Consider the following 17,723-nt stretch of genomic DNA (forward strand, 5'->3'; position numbering starts at 1 on the left):
AGTTTTGAATGTGTGTTTGCCCCTGTGCAAGTGTTGTAGGAGTTTAAGAAGCAGGTAAGCTTTAAATCTTTATTTTAAGAATAATTCTGAAGAATTAATAGTAAAGACTGAGCAGTATTTAAATAAGAAAAATGTCCATATGAAATCTGCAGAGGGGTTATAAATATAAAATAAGTATAACCTCCAAAGTAAATGAACTCTCATATTTATTTCTTTGTCACAGAAGCACTGTAAGATGTTATATGTCTGTGGAATAAATCTGTTGTAAAGCTTACTGCACTAGTGATCGATATGGTTATGTGTTGTGTAGTAATCTGTGGGTTTAGGCAAAGCCATGAGTAAAGGGTGGCTACATAGACTGGTTTGGCAGCAGGAATTAGAGGTGGGATTTTATCTGCTGCATGCCCATTGCAGGCTGAGTTGTTCTAGCACTTCTCTTTTGCAGGGTCTTTGTTGTATACAGGATCTGTAACTTCAGTCTGAGGGTTAACAGAGAAAACAGAAAGTCTGTGGAACATGTGTTGATCACAGCAGGGAGTCAAACACTGGTGGAAACTTAAGTTTCAATCCTTATTGCCTCTAGGTGTTTTCAAATGGCTATGCAAAGTACCTGAGCTTGGTGCTTTGTTTCTGATTTTCTTTCCCCCCCTATAAGTAATTAAGAGTTAGAAGACATCATATTATGTGAGAATATATTAGTGTTTTGGGTTGGCTTAATGTCTTAGGAAATATTCCTTGTAAAGAGGTATGCAATTTCTTTTCCTAGTGTGCTTCTATGGTGAAATAAATCCATACTCTCCTGTGGTGAAATATTGGCATGGGAGGAGGTCAAGGAAACAAATAATTTAGCAATTCTCTTAAAATCCCTCAACATTCCATCAGAACGACCTGACATGGGATGTTCATATGCTCTGCGTTCTGTTTTCTTCTTTTCTTTTCTTTTCCCTCCGTGCTCACATCAGGGCTGTGGACCTCCACGATTCATGTGTGTTCTATGAAACAGGCACTAAGGGATTGGAGTAGTGTAACTGCAGCTGGTGAAACTATGCTTCTTTTATTTTAAAGCTGCGGTTTCATCCAAACTGATTTTTGAAGTCTCTGTTATGGACAGTTTTGGTAACGTTTTTATGTGAATGTGTTTAAGCAGCATCTTGCATGTGTAAAACAGGAGTGGAAAGCAGCTGACCTGAAATTTGACTTCATCTTGCCTTTGCAGATATCTCTTTTGATAAACTGGTTTTGTGTTATCTTTGTTTCTTTGTGTGTGAAACATAGACCATGATCATGTTTAGCTCACCGAATTATATGAAGTACTTCAGAATCTGTTCTAGAAAAGGATCTTTACATTAATGTTGTGCTGTTGGCTGACAGTGTTGACAACAACAACCTGCAACTACAGATTGCCACCTACTGATAGTATGTATTGTATAACTCACACCACAGCCATTAAATTTTCTTCCCTACAATAAATGGTGACTTCAAATACTGAAGCTGCATACTCAGTGCTATTAAGGGAAGACCATACTGAATCTGCAGTGTGTGTAGCCTTTGAATGGAAAAATTAAGTGCAAACTTTTTAGAGATCAATATTTACTTCCTAGGAAGAGCCCAAGTTGTAACTTTCTTCCGTAGAGCTGCTGTTTTCTGTTTGAGGCTTGGATAACAAAAAAATCCTCTTGTCACCTGAGCTACCCTGGTGCAATTAATGAGAACATCTGTTACAGTGTATTTACAATGTCCTTACTGACATTTAGAAGTAATAATCTGTCAAGTATTTCAGCACTGATTTCAAATAAATGTCCATCAAGTGGAAAAGAACTTAGTGAGTGTAAAGAGTGCAGCTTTTTTTCCTGTGTGATGAAAAATCCTTGGATTAAGATGTGTCCTGGAGCAGTATTCTTAATTCAGACAATTCCTTAATCTGCTTCCAGCTACGTTTCCTTCAGTGTTTAAAGAATTAATTTTTGTGCTAAACTCAGTGAAGACTTGAATTTATTCAGGCACTGTAATGTTAGACTTTTAAAATAAGTCAATGTGTTGCTTGTCTGCCTAATTGGTATTTTCACATCTGTTTCTCAAGATATCTGTAGATATGTTAGTCATTGCATGAAGATTTCGTCTCTTCAAACCACTTCTCAGTACTACTGAGTTTTAACACAAGGGAGCAGAATATACTGGCATGACTAATGCCAGATCTATGTGATTAATATTGTTATTTTCTTATTACAAAAAGAAAAGATGCATTAGGATTTAGAGGGATAGAATGAAAGACTGAATCACCAGTTAAGTTGGAACATCCTTTAAATAACTGCCAGTGGTTCCTGCTTTTTCATGCAGCTCTATTAAAGGTAAAAGACAGAGCTGCAAAGAAAAGTGAGTTGAGCAGTGAATTTAAAATGTGTACCATCAGACAGGCTTTGTTTGTGACCTTGTTAGATTGATATTTTACTGGAAAGACTCAGGTTTCTTCCTTAGGAAGCAGATAGAATATTTTCATTTTTATTTGTTCAAGTCTGTGTTTGACTCTTCAAAAGACTTTTTGAAGGGTTTCACTCTCTGCAGTACCTTCTGTTTGTGGATCTGTGCTTCAATTTGACTTTAGTATAGAGACTTGGTTTTTGCTTCACTGTGCATAAATGTAGTGTCCTACAATAGCTTAAAAAAAAAGATAGGGCTGGCTTTCTGGTACAGGACCAGAGTCCTGATTATTTTAAACCTGTTTCTGTGTTGTTTGTGTTTGAAAAAGCAGAGTCCACTTAGGTGAAGTGTTTAAGGTTTGTGGTTTACTTGGATTGCCTACTCCATGCTAATCCAGTGAGACAAGAATAACATAGAGAACATGCAAAAAGGCAGAGGAAATAAACATACATAAACCAATCCAATCAAAACCTACTATAGGTTGAAAATTATCTTCTTTTGACACTGTTGCAAACATCTTATTAACCAGTGAGGGCAAGTGTCCAAGTGACACTGCCTGTGTTTTGTTCAAACAGGTAACAGTCATGTGGAATAGACTGAAAGCCAATGTTCAGTTCCAAAGGCAACCTCTTTATTTCTTGTGGCTTGACTCAGGCCCAAGAGAACCCATTGTGAACTGGTTTAGCTAGCCAGGAGCGCAGGTAAGAGGTGTGCTCAAAGAAGTGCGTATGTGCACACACGTGGAGTATTCTGACATCTGACGTAGCTCTTCAGAACTGTCATTGTTCTGGCTATAGTAAGATCAGGTACATGCCAGGAAGAAATTTTTTGTTCAGGAGTTGCCTAACACCTGTGCATACTTTTAGGTCTTTTTTTTTTCTTCTCTACAACGGGTCTTTGTCTTCTGACCGTGTGTTAAGTGGAGGAAGAAGAGGAAAGGAGAATGGACTCTGTGTATTTTTCAATAGTATCCAATGTTGGACTGTTCCAGACAGATACATGGAGGTTTCCAGATGGCCCTCCCCATGCTTCTCAACCACTAGTATGATACAGCATGGTGCTGATGTTTTGGTATCTGTTTGTCAGGACTGGGCCTATTTCTAGAAGTAAGCATTCTTTATTTTGCCCTGATAGTGTCTCTGATAGTTCTGCCTGCTTCTCTTTTGCCTTTTGCAAGCCTGCAGCCAGTAAAACAGCTTCCAGTAGTGAGGGTCACAGATGACAAGAAAAAGCTTTAGTTCAGGTGTGGTTAGAGAGGAAAGAAACTCTTCGTTAAGTATTACAGAGGTTAGCCATTCTTTATATCTAGTGCAGAGCTGTTCCTTCCTGTGCAGTTAGTACTCCTGAGAGCAAAATGGGAGGCAGTCGCTGCTCAGGCTGGAGCAGCGTTACCAGGATACTGACGTACATCTTCACATGAGCTCTAGCAAATGGGCATGGCTCTGTTCCACTTCACGTACCCTTGTCAAGCCAGTAGTGAGTCAGAATATTTCAAAGGTTCTAATTATGCAGACCTGTTAAGAGGGAAGTTCAAAGCAGTGTTCTACATCAAAACCCTCCTTTATTTAAGGTGTTTGTGTGCAGTGCTGAGGATAGATCTCTTTTCTATGAAATACTGAAATGCCTTCCCATCTTACACTGTTCTGGGTATGATGTATTTACATATTAAGTGGGTAGAGAGACATGGTTCAGAAAATGTTCACCAGATTTCATTCATCTTAAGGGGGCTTTGACGTCTTTGGTTCAGTCATTTACATGAAAAATCTGATACAAGACACATTGCAAATCCCTTGTACAGTTCTGGCTGCAAAGCATTATTTTGGAGTCACTTATTGCAGAGATAAGTGTTGGTGAGAGCTAAAATTTACCCTAATGAATGCTAGCAAATAACTTTAGTTAAACATCCTTCACCCTGAAAGACTGCAAGCTTTTACAGAGTGTGTAAAGCATCTTTCCATCAGTCACTAAATAAGGTTATAAAGTAAAATGAATCACCTGTACAATAATGGCAGCAACAAAAAAATCTGTAAGCCAGTATTAATTTTTTCCTAATTAAAACACTTGCAGTGCAAGAACATTTCCCTTTTTTTTTCCCACTTCTGTTATATCTATGGCTTTTAATATCCCACAAGGCATCAAACCCAAGATCTTTGTATCTCAGCAGGAAAGTGTTATCTAAATAGAAGCACTTTTTTTTTTGGAATCCTCTTTCTGTGTAGATGTTCCTTAGATAGCTTTGAGTTCTGTAGCATCAGCGGCATTTCACTTACTTTCTGAATTTTTTTTCCCATGGAAACTGACAGCACAGAAAATTGTACAGCCAGAATTATTAAGCTTTGAGGGGCCTAGACTTTGTGAAAATGAAGCCTGAATGTTGTGCATTCGTTTGTGGTATTCTGAGATACTCACCTAGCAGCGATTTAATGGAGTTCTACATAACATTTTGTTCGCTTTTATTGTTGATGTTGCAATTTTTGCTTCAGAAAACACAGCCCCTCTATATAATGGGCTGTAAAATTAGGAGGTTATAAGATTTGGTGTTCTCAAATGGTAATTAAATGCTGGCAAGAGTGGTTTTCTGCGGGGTTATTGCCTAATTAGGAAAAGAAGAAAAGGTAAAATCAGGCTTGCAGTGGAATAAGTAGCCTAATCTTTTCAGATGAATATATCAGGTTTATGCTTAACTTGGAAAGCTCTGAAGACCTCTTGCTATGAACTGATTAAACTTGTAATTCAGCACATTTTCATTGTTATGCTGAAATACAAATTAGCTTTTTTTGCTTCCTTGGAATTATATGTTCATCTCATTTATTTCCAAAATAGCTGTAAATGTCCTCCAGTTAATTAATATCACTCTGAGTACCTCCAAACTCAGTTTTGTTTAGAACATTAATGTTTAAATGCTGATGAAAATGATCCTGAAAGTGTTGAGGCAATATTATTGGTGAAAATTTCATATTAGAGGATGACTGTGTTGGATCTTAGTCCAGCAAAATATACATGCATTTGCAAGTATTCTACTAAATGAGAGACTTCCTATTTTACAAATATTTATGAAGAACAAAGTGATTTTCCCAATGTCAGCTGGATGCAGTAGTTATTCTCCAGCAGAGAGGCTGCCATTACATTAAGGGGCATGAAAATATCCAAGAACATATTTTCTGAGCTGAAAACTTTTACCACTGTGCACCTTCCCTGAAGTACCAAAATATCATTTTCAGTGATTAGGTCCTGAGCTTCCAAGAAGTTAGCAGTGTTAACTGCATACATTGATCTGAAACATTGCTTCAAGTACAAATTTGTCCAATGATTATTCTTGAAACCATTTCGAAGTTGCTAACATTCAGAACTTGAACAAGTAGGAGTAAGTTTATACATTAATATTTATTCAAATTCCAAACTAAAATTTGATTTCAAACTCTTTAAGACCATTTTGTATTAATTTTTCATGAGCATTTAAATGCTGGTGCTTGATTAATGTGATTATTCATGAAAAGTAAATGTTAAGGTCATATTTGCCAACAGCAAAATTTTATATTGAATATGCTAATGTGAAATTTGCCACTAGCTGTGTGTTTGACCCCAGGCTAGCAATGGAATTAGCAGGAGCAAACTCTTGTTCTGGGACTAGTCTTTCTTTCCTCCCCCAAAACCAGGGCTCTGCTTAGTCAGACCAAACATTCAAGTCACATTTTCAACACTCTTAGGTTTATCTCTGTTTGTAAAAGATTAAAAGAATACCTGAAGGGATCCCACAGGAAGGGTGGAGAGGGACTTTTCATATGGGTGTCCAGCAACAGGACAAGGGGGAATAGTTTTAACCTGAGGGAGAGTAGATTTAGACTAGATCTTCAGTACAAGCGTGGTGAGCCTCTGGAACAGCTTGCCCAGGGAGGCTGTGGATACCTCCACCCTGGGGATGTTCAAGGCTGGATTTGATGAGGCCTTGAGCAGCCGAATCTAGTTGAAAGGTGTTCCTGCCTAGGGCAGGGAGGTTGGAGTAGATGATCTCTGAGGTACCTTCCAACCTAAGCCATTTTATGGTTTCATCAGTCTCCTAGAATTGTTACATACAAATAGAAAACTATTTCAAAGGTTTTTTGTTATCCAAGAGAATTCAAATTTCCTATTTCATATATTTAAAAAGAAAAGAAAAAAACACATATGTATGAGAAATGCTGTTCAGTTTTAACTCTAGTAGGAGCAGTTCTAATGATTTCTAACATTTTCAAGGTTACTAAGATACTTGTCTCATTACTCTTGCCTAGTTTTTCAGAGCTGCTGTAATAAATATTTACAAAACTACCTATTTGTGAATGAGCTCAAAAAGATAGATGCCCAGTGGCTGAATATATACAACATTCAAGACATGGAACAGCTGTGAACGTTTGAACTTCTTAAAACTGCATAACTACACAGACTGTTTAGGGTAGCTGAGGAATTCTGAGGAAGCAGAGCCTTACACTGGTAATGTGAAAACAAAGATAAGCACTTCTGAACTCCAGCATGTGCTTACTACCTGTAGATGCACTAAAAAGGTGAAATTTGGAATAAGTTTGCATTGAACTCTTCTGTTTTTTTGATTAATTTCTGGGAGGGGTGGATGTTTTCATATATATATATTTTCTTGTCATGCGTAACTGCATGTCATGTAGAGCTAAATGGCCAATAAATGCATCTTTGAATATTTACCTACTTCTGTGCACCCCAGTCCAAGACCAAGTGCATGAAACATAGGTTGGGAAACAACGAGACCCAGTGTTTGAAATTAGGATCAACCCTTGCATTAAAATCAACTGTCTGAAGCTTAGCTGGAATGAGTCAAAGAATATCCACATAGACCATGGTAAATAACATGCTAGAGTTGGAATGAGTAAGTTTTATTTTCCAGAAATGGTATGAAATATTTCTTTTCAGGGACTGTGGTGTCTCCCATGACCTATGCTCTGAGACTGCAGGGTTTGGTGTTCCAAATTTTGATGCATTGAAAATTCTAGCATGTTTTAATTTTTTGCTTTTCATAGTACCTTTGTTGAAGTAGTAGCCTTTTAACGATTTAATGTGAACTATGGTTACCAGTAAGTGCAATCTCTAGTGAAACAGAATTCAAAATTAGGGTACATGACCTGAGAATGCAAATGAAGCACTTAGAACAATTTTCTTTTTTTAATGAGTGATATTTATTAACGATGCTGAGATTAATGGAAGAAGAATGGGAGAATGCTGCAGACTCTTCCTTCCTCATTTTCTTTTTCTCAGGTGCTTGGATTGATGTTTTTACTGAGGCATTCCTACATTACTTTTGTAAAGATAAGCATGCAACTGAACAGTAACTGCAGCCTATGAATATTCCAACTGAAGGATTACTAAACATTTTAGTCAGGACTATGGAGAATAGGTTTAAAGATTTCCAGAAAGCTGTCATCAGATCTTTTACAGAAGCTTGTCAGTACTCCACTCCAGAAGTGTTAGACCTAAAAGTTTACCCTTTTTTTTTTTTTTATTTAACAGCTTGATTTTAAATATATCACAGAAGTTACAATATCCTCTTTTTAACCTTGGAATTGCATTGAAGAAAGAACTGTGTCCTTTGTGACCTGTGTTTGGTCCTGGTACTCTGTTGCCTGATAGATTTTTATTATTAATCTCTTTTTCCTATCTTCTCATCACACTTCCTCATATTGTTTATATCTGATTGTTTGTTTTCTTTGCTGTGAATGAAATGCTCTAAGTGTCAGCTCAGATAAATGGCTTCATTTTGTAGGAAGGCTTGAAACATGCTGAAATCTCTCTGTTTTCAAAGGTGGATCTCTTAATTTTCTGTTAATGTTTTATACAAGAGTCTTGGGGTTGCAGGTTCTGGTACCTCTGTATTTAAAGCTCATGAGTCTGTGAAAAAAGGATCGATGCAGTAGGCCTGAATATAGCTGTAAGATGACTGGTACAGCATTGTCCATCTGAAAAACCACCTGATGGTCTGTCTCAAACAAGTACTGTCACTTGGAATCAAGAAAAAAAATCTTTCTAAGTGGTCAGTCTGATGGGACTTGTCAAAAAGCATCAGGCCCTGAATCTTTGTGTATGTTGCTCTAACGTGATCTTTCATATTGTGCCTTAGCTAAAGCATTCCCTGGGTAAGTGCTACCTCTCTTCAATTCCTGTGTCATCTTGAGAAGCCATAAACCTTTATCTGCCACTTGTCAAAATAATTGCTGAGCAGTAGGCTCAGTAGGGTATCTTTGCTGTATCTACTAATCTTGCTGCATCATCCTGCACTGTTTTAATGCAGTGCCAGTAGCAAGGTAAAGAGAGAAAAGAGTTCTGGATAGAAGGGCATCCCCCATCCTTGGTGTGTCCACCATTCTGCCTTGCGTTTCCTTTTGCCTTGAGGAACATCAAGGAAGGTCCCAGTTCAACTCGTTTAGGTTTGGATATAAATATCTAATGCAGATTCTGGAACCAGACAGCGAAAAAAAAATAAACCTACGGCTAAGATACTACCAAACTATCATCTGAATTATACTTTGAGTTGTGCAGCCTGAGTTGGAATTGCTGTACTAAAAGCATGTTCTATCCTAAATGATCTTCTCTTGCAGTATATCAACAAGAGAAATTTTATGAAGGAGAAAAACCCAAGCATTTTATGGCTTGTGCTATTCTATTTGTTGATTAACTTTCATTGTTGGTAAATACTGTGATAAATATTAGATCACAGGAATTAAAAGCTCCCCATACAGTGATGTGGTTTTAATGCAAATGTTCTGTATTAAGTACATGGCTTTTACTGAATAAAACATTGCCTTTTTAATTAAAGATAATTCAAGACAGTTGAATTGAGCCTTCTAGCTTTGGGCTTTCTATGTAGTGGTACCAGAATGTGTGGTGTAGTATCTGCTAGTGGGCTTGACAGTACTGCATTGTGTAACTGCACAATGTGTAGGATTTAATTTACCAAAAAAACCCCAACCCTTTAAAGTGCATTGGAGAGTGGAATTTGCTGCCATTTAAGAGAACACAGATCTTGGGGACTGTCTTAAGTTTTCTGTTTAAAATCTTTACAACTTTATTGGTGGCTGAATTTTAGTGATAATTTAAGAGGGAATTTGCAGTCTTATTTGGGAAAGAATCCTTACTGAAGTCAGAGGGACTCCATGCTTCAGTGCTTTCCTGAATATATTGAGAGAGACTTCAGCATATGCCCAACTGTTTCCTTGAACTGAGGCTGCAGAAGGATTTATAAAATTAAAAGGCAGTATCATTATAGACATTATTAAAATTTCAGACTAGCATTATTACTATGTAGAGATTTTATTCACCATTATCACACATTTCCATAAAAGTCTCTTCTTCAAATGACCCTCTTGCAGTTACTGCAGCAATTTCAGGCAGATACAGGCTCTGTTGCTCCGGAAACACTGGCTCTCTTAAGTTCACTGTTTCATGCAGCTAATGGTTCAGAGAAGCACAAGTTACTTTTTTTTTTGCCTGTCTCACTTTGCTCAAGAATATCCTAACTTTATCTAGGGCTGCTTGTGGTAGAAGTAAATCAATTCTTGATCCCACTGGCAATGAGCTTGTGCTTTGCATGAAGAAGTTTATTGATGGTATTTAACATTTATGTCAGTGTAGTTCTTTCCACGCTGACTTATTCCACATTTAACATGTACATGGTTTCTAAAGCAGCAGCAGGAATTTCACGTGTGGCCGTAACATTGAGGAGACATGAAAAGTTTCCAGTGTGACAGCTTCTTCCTTTGCAGGGATGACTTCATTAGACACTGCTCATCAACAAATCAATAGCTAGTGTTGCTCACTGGATGCAATCAAAAATGAAAATAAATCAAGTAGTAGCAGTAGATTTTCATTCATTAATCCATACAACATCTGTATAAGCCTACTAAGTGTGACTGCTGTTTCTTGTTAACTGTTAAAATAGAACCCTGATCTAGTTAGGTTAATTCATATCCCTAATTGGAATCCAGGGCTTTGTGGAAGTTCTCAATAATATTCAAAATGCAAGACTTGGAAGGGAGAAAAGCCCCACACATCTTGAGTAGTTGGTACAGCCTCTGGAAATAAACAGGTGATTACCTTTGAATGATGCAGAGAGTAAGGAAATCTTTTTAATGGTGCCTGGTTCTCCACTTTCTGCAGCCTGATTGAGAAATTGTCAGGTTGAATACATAGATGCACAGACTTACTCTGAAGCAAGTTTTCATCCATGTCTTATGGTGGAGAGGTAAAATCTTGTTAGACATTGGGAATACAAGATTTGCTACTGAGTTAGTTTTTTCTCAGATAAGTATCCTATGGATTTACTGCTATGAATTTGTCTCACTCTTACCAGAGTCATTGTATATGATTAAAAAAAGTCTTAGGAAGTTGTTGCAGTTCCATTTGGATATTTTTTTAATACTCTATTGATTCAGCATCAGTAGTCCTTCAAAAAATCATGTTCCTCTGTCACTTTCTAGAAGTTGGTTGAATGTATCTCTTCTTATACTATGGCAGCTGTTTTAACTGTTTTTATTTCATGTACATTTGGAAATGCCTTCTCTATTAGTAATAATAAGCAGAAAATTTCTTGCTTATACAGCTATGCTTCATTAATGTTGAAATTTTCCTACCATATTCTACTACTGCTGATGCTCTAATTCTGTTCCAGGATTAATAAGAATTGTAATTTGTAGCTAGCTTTAACTTAGGTAGTTTGATTGCAGAGGCATTCTAGGAGCATGGTGTCTTAAAATAGCCACTTTGTATATTGAAAGCAAGCAATTATGAACTAGTCTCACTCATCAAGTAAAGAGGTAATTTAAACAATACAATAAATGTAAGCTGTATTCTACCCAGTGTTGGAATGTTGTTGAGAGGGATAAAGTCAGTGATCAATCAGCAACTCTATGCAGTATCTGTATTAACATTTCTTTTTGGAAGGTCCAGACAAAATTCCATGCAATAAGAGTTGAGGTGGAATAAAATCTGCAATCTTCTTTCTCTTATTTTATGTTATTTTTTAATCTACTGAAAAAACGTGCTACCGCTTCAATGCCACTGTTCAGCTTTTACTGAGTCAAGGTTTGCAGTTACAACTTATTCCTGAAGGGAGAGGGTAAGCAAATCAAAGCCTTTTTCTGGTTTGTGGGCTAATGTATCAGGAATTTTACATAGTTATACAAAATATGAAAGTAGACTATGCAGAGTGTTAAAAATCCTGAAAGTCTGAAGTAGTCCTGATAAACTGCAAATTCTTAATAGATCTTCATTGTTGGCAGGAAATGGAAAATGATCCCTAGCTTTTTAGTCATCACTCATTTTTATCATGTCTACAATATGTGATGCTGCTGGCAATAAAATCTGGAGTTTGTTGCTCTGATCAACCTAGCTCCAAGGTGTCCTTATAAATCAGAAAATATGCTATAGCTCTTCAAAAGATGTGTAAGGGGTTTAAATAGTCTCCTTCCCTCTTCTGTTTGACAGTAACCTTGAAACACTTCCAGAGCTATCACTGCCAGAGATAACGAACAGGCATTGTCAATGATTGTGCTTGATTGACAAGGTATTGGCAATGTATATGCAATAGAAAGGAGCTTTCTTCTGAGGAAGCAAGCAGGATGGCTGAGCAGATAGCTATCCATTTCTTTATCTAAAAATCATATCATGATTGACAACTGGTTTCTTCAGCTTGTTCATGAATTTACTCCAGAGGTAAAAGCTCATTACTGCTTTCTTAGTGGAATATGCTGCCAGTTCATCAGGTCCACGTGGATGTACTTGTTCAGATAATTAATTTTTAGCGATTATGCATTTTCCAAGCCTGAAAAAGCAAAGCACTTATGTTCACACAGTCCTTATTTTACCCAAATAGCTGTGCAAAGCTTTGAGATAAACCAATATTAGGCAATGAGGAAGACAAGAAATAATTAACACGCCAATATCTCTGGCTGTTGGTGGAATTCTGCTCACGTTTGTAAAACTCTAGAAATCTGTACTGTATTGTATCTTCCAGACTCCCTGTTTTCAAATGGGTTTGTCTGGGATTTTTGTAAACATAACTCTCCAGAACAATTAGTCACATTAATTTTGTCTGTTACCTTTTTTTTTTGGTGACAATTACTAATTTTCCATTCGTGGATGTGAGCTGTTCTGATATACTGCTACAGACAATCCTCAGATAGCAGATTTCCTGTTGTACCTCATTGCAGCTTCTGCATGGATGAACAGTGGCATGATGTGGTGTGTGTGTAGAATGAGGACACAAAGTAAATGAATCCTATCAGGCATGTTTGATTTAAAGCAGTTCAGCAGTTGGTCGGTTTTTAATGTAAAATCAAGACAAGAAGTGTGAAATAGCAGTAAAGCTTTCAGCTGAAAGCTGCAAAAAGGACAATTAATAAATTTAATTCAAAATCAGATTTTCTTCAACTAACCTTGTTTCCCAGAATGGCTTTGTCAATGGCAAGGAAGTAAGTGAAAGGAGATCGATAGCTCATCTCCATTGTCATAATCATTACCTAGTAGTCTTCCTTTTTTAACCTTGCATCTCCCTTTAGCCTTTAGTCTGCATGCCAAAATCTAATCCCTTTCTGGATTATGTTTCACAGGCTCCAAAATACACCTCAGAGTCTGGATGATTTCAACTAAAATGTGTGCTACCTTAAGTTCTTCATCCTATGAGTTAAGGAAGTTTGAGAGAGAGGTTAGAAGAAAGGTTGCAGTGGAATACTTAAGGCACCTTCACGCCTTTGCAAAGCAGTATATTATCAAATGAAGTCATGCACACTCGTTTGTGGCTTGGTTAACTTTTAAAAGGAGAAAGATACAGGGGCAGAGTTTACTGTCTAGGCTTCTTTCACAAGCAGCCACTTATGCTCAAGTATCTTAAAAGATGTTTTCATAAATTAAAGTTGTGTCATGCTGTAACTTCTCCACTTGTTTCTTTCCCGTTCCTGAGTGAAAAGAGAAAGGTTGTTTTTTTTTAAGGCAGAGCATATCTGTATTTTTCATGCACTTTGTCTATCCACATCTGTCATTTCAATAGACAATATGTGCCTGTAAGTTTTTGCTTTGTCTCTGACTGTTCTGAACTGTGTGAGTGCTGCATATGGGAGGAGCAGGATGAATTTTCCATGAATGCTGAGGAAAGAGTATGATTTCTCAGATGGAGTTCAGGACTTTGGAGTCTTGATCTGCTGTTCTACAGATTGCAAAACCATCTTCTTTCTGTGAAATAAGTACTATTTAGGAATACTAATGTGTAAAACATAAGAACTGGGAAGTGCTTGTCAAAGAGGCTCATGTAACAGATTACACTTCTTTGATATGCAGTTTAAGTTGATGAGATTTGTTGTGATGTCTGTTTATTTGCACACATACATATAGATACACACTGTGCTGTAAATGGTGCCTTGAAAATCACTGTGCTATTCTAAACAAGACAAGAGCCAACATTTTCAGAGTGGATTTCAGGTACTGAATCAATCATTCTGTCATCATATTGCTGCTATTCTGTAGCAACCAGTGTGGAGTAGAAGTATTGTGTTTAAAGCCAACATTTTTTTTTCTTGAAGAATTTCAGTTAATGCAGTGCTTTCATGGGAAAGCATCTCTGCACACACACAAGTGTGTGTGTATATATGCAACTAAATGGGTAGCATATGTTGCTGAGAGGTATAGATTCAAGAATAACAGTCCTCCATAAATTATTTACAGGGCTGTCTTCCAAGCAGTAGCATGACGGAGAGGCTACCCTGAAAGCACAGCAGGAACAGAGCAGATACATATTCCTGGAGGTGTTTAAAGCCAGGTTGGATGAGGCCTTGAGCAACCTGCTCTAGTGGAGGGTGTCCCTGCCTACGGTGGGGGGTTGGAGCTGGATGATCCTTGAGGTCCCTTCCAATCTGGGCTGTTCCATGATTCTATATGCTAGTTGAAGATGTTTGTCTAACAGGTCACTGCATGGCAGCTCTCCAAACCTTGCTATCAGTGAGCTGGCTCTCTTAACAGTATGAGTGCTGTCACTCAGATGGAGGCATGGAGCAATCTTCTATCTCCACAAGCCCAAATAAAATGAGCCCTTGAAGAGTTGTGAAGAACAGGAGATAGTTTCCAAAGCACAACTGTGTGACCTGAGCCTTCGTGGGTCTCATGTTATAAGTGGATTCGGATGTTACTTGTCCTGAGTACTTTGCTCAGCTGCCTCTGTGCCTGGCTCATGCCACTCTGAGGAGGTGCCTGGTGTGCGTCTTGAGGTGCCTGTCAGCCCTACCATACAACAGCAAAAGGTATGAACAAGAGCCACAGGAATTGGGACTCGCAGTTGTGAGAGACTACAGAAAGGCTGGGTAGGTGATGTATGTGTTCCTCTGTCCAAAATGCAAGCTGCCCTTTGGCAAAACCCAAACTTGTGCTTCTCTAAGACTTAGAGCTTCAAACTGGTACTTTTCCTCTGTGGCTGTAAGGAAGATTAGGTCTCTCATCCATGCTGGAGTGCTTCAGCTAAATTTAACTCTGCCTGTTGGAAAGATTTACTCATAGGATTATGGCACAGCTGTGGAAACTGCTGCTGTTGTTTTGGTTGGAGATTTATGAGACAACCTCAGCGAGGAGGAGAATATTGAACTTTTATTTTTCTATGTTTACATGCTAGTGTGCATGATGCCAGATGAGAAAGAAGGAGGTGCACAACCGAACAGCATTGAGGAACAAGTTGTGCAATAGCACAGTGCAAAGCCAGTTCCCCTCCTCCACGTTACTTGCGCGTGTGGCTGGAAACACAACAGAGGACCATGTTCTAAGTTTTGCATCTTGCTTTTTAACAACAATGGAAAATTCAAGATCATTGCAATAAATGTCCAGGCAGTTATCTTCCGACATGCAAAAGCTGTGTGGCGTTGCTCACATTTGCTGGTCGCATCTTTGGTCAGGCATTTCTCTCAAGGTGTCCTGTCTGTATTTCTGTTACAGGTTCAGGTCCTTCGTAATGCTGGGGAAGAAGTGACCCTAACTGTGTCCTTTCTGAAAAGAGCACCTGCTTTTCTCAAACTGCCTCTGAATGAAGACTGTGCATGTAAGCCTTTATTACTTGGCCAAAAGAAAACTCAAATCAGTGCTCAGGAACGCTTGCAGCTTTCAAACCTACTGTGCATTAAGGGTGACTGACTGCAGCTTTTTTGGTCAGTGGTGCTGCCTGAATACGAGCTCCTCATTTTGCCAGGTCTTGTAGTAGCTTTCACCTCAAGCAATAAATTGCTATCTTTGCTTGAAAACCAGACCACCAGGCATTTGGCTGGCGTGAATCAGCAAAGTGGCAGGTAAAACAGGGGAGCTGAATTAGTTTCCAGTAGTTCACATCCTGATGCAGAGTATTTAAAAGCAATTTTTCAGGCAGCATCTGCTAACATTTTAGTCTGAAAGAGTTTTGTCTTGTAAATGTGAAAATGAGATTGTGTGTGTCTATTCAGAGGGCTTAAATTTGCTGTTTAAAATTCAGAGGCTTTGGTGGAGGTGTCTGTCTACCTAAAAATAAATTACTCTGGATGATTTGTATTTTGTTTAAGTCCAACTGAGTTTTAGTCAACTAGCCCCATGAGAGGCATATGGAGACAGCTGCCTTCCTTTAATTATATTAAATTGTAAGTGTGGGTGCATAATTACAGACAGTTACAGCACATCTAAGCATATTTATATGTCAGCCTGTGCCTTTTGTCACTGCTGCTTTCCTTCTTCTTGCTCCTAGGAGGGTAAAATACATTGTCTAATTTTAAGGAAAAAAAAAAACCCAAACAATAAATATTTGAATACTTTCTGTTTTTCTTGTTAAGTTGGTAGGAGTTAAATAAATTATTCAATAATATTTTATACAGTCATTTGTTGAAATACTATCTTCAACTTCTGTCTAGGTTTTAAATTTTAGTGAAACAAGGAACCCCAGATTCTTAAATGAAAATGGGTCCCACTACATTTGTCTCTTTTGAGGTACCACAGAGTACTCCATATAATGCACACAAGCATGAACGTGCATTGATCCTATCATGATCCTTTTGAGATCTGTGGCTATGGTTTCCCTAAGCTGTTAGGATAGTTAGAATTGTCAATGAGCATAACAAAAGCATCACTCAACTTGTTCCTTCAAGTAGAAACCAAGTGAGGAGGTCCACTTACCCTTCTATCATCAAATTGTTTGGGTTTTTTTTTCCTTACCAAGCAGATTAGTAACTTTTTAAAGCAAATAACCAGGAAAGAGATTCTTGAGCCTCTACTTATCTTTAAAAAGTGCTCCAATCAAACAAGAAGACAGATACTGGTTGAATAGAGAAAGAAAATGAATGTTGGATGGGATCAAAGTAGTGTGGGGAGGGGAGTGGCAGACACAGACAAATTTGAATTATAACATTATAAATTAATGAAGATTTATTTTTTTTTTGGGGGGGGGTATATTCATGTTTGTATTAGGTGCCCCCAGTGACCAAAGCAGTGGCACATCCTCTCCTCTGTGTGACAGTGGTTTGCATCTCAACTACCATCCCAACAACACGGTAAGAAGACCTCAGTTTCTTGATGGAATTACACAGAGTATTGACACTGTAGTTGCTAAGTGGAAGTAACTAATAAGGGAGAGCAACGTGACAGGAACTCTAAGAGCACAAAATAACTACAAAAAAGGTGTTTAAAAGGAGGCTGGATGAGACATTTAGTGCCATGGTTTAGTTAATTAGAAGAGTTAGGTGATAGGTTGGACTTGATGATCCTAGAGGTCTCTTCCAAGTTGGTTAATTCTGTGATTCTGTGAATATTAAAGCTAGACAGTTCCATGGGGGGTAGATAGAATTGCCATATTAGTATATGGCTGTGAATTAAATTAGTGACAAATTACACCAACTGAGACTGTGCCTTGGTAGATATAACTACTATTTTTATCTGGGCAATAGAGTTTTTTTTTTTTTTCTTCTAGACCATTTTCAGAACATAGGTATTAAAATGATTTGAAGATACCTATTTAAAGAAAACACAGAAAACATTTTTCAGAATATTTTGCCAGGATTGTGGTTTCATTTATTATCTAAAACTTTTGGTGAAGGAAGATTTAGATGCATGATTTTGCCTGTTTTTAAGGTTGAGAGCATTTTGCTTCTGGTAGCTTCAAATCTTACTGAAAAATGATAGCATTAAGAGACTGAAGTGCTGCAGATGTATGGTCAGAATTTTAGTAAAAGCTCCTATTGAAGGGCAGCAAAGGGTTTTAAACTGTTGCCTTAGCCAGAACATACAACATTTCTGTTAGTTTACATAGTTCTGAAGGTTTA

General features: G+C 37.8%; 1 protein-coding gene across 3 annotated transcripts in view; it reads left to right on the forward strand.

The window, feature by feature from the left end:
• Positions 1-17,723, forward strand: part of SNTG1 (syntrophin gamma 1) — a 281,755-nt gene that overhangs the window by 180,041 nt on the left and 83,991 nt on the right. For all 3 annotated transcript variants that reach the window (XM_064170435.1, XM_064170431.1, XM_064170434.1), the window contains 2 exons: positions 15,385-15,487; positions 16,873-16,955. In XM_064170435.1, the coding sequence (XP_064026505.1) occupies positions 15,385-15,487; positions 16,873-16,955 (186 nt within the window). The remainder of the gene's footprint in view (positions 1-15,384; positions 15,488-16,872; positions 16,956-17,723) is intronic.

Source organism: Pogoniulus pusillus, chromosome 34, assembly GCF_015220805.1.
Source record: "Pogoniulus pusillus isolate bPogPus1 chromosome 34, bPogPus1.pri, whole genome shotgun sequence".
NCBI classification, from domain to species: Eukaryota; Metazoa; Chordata; class Aves; order Piciformes; family Lybiidae; genus Pogoniulus; species Pogoniulus pusillus.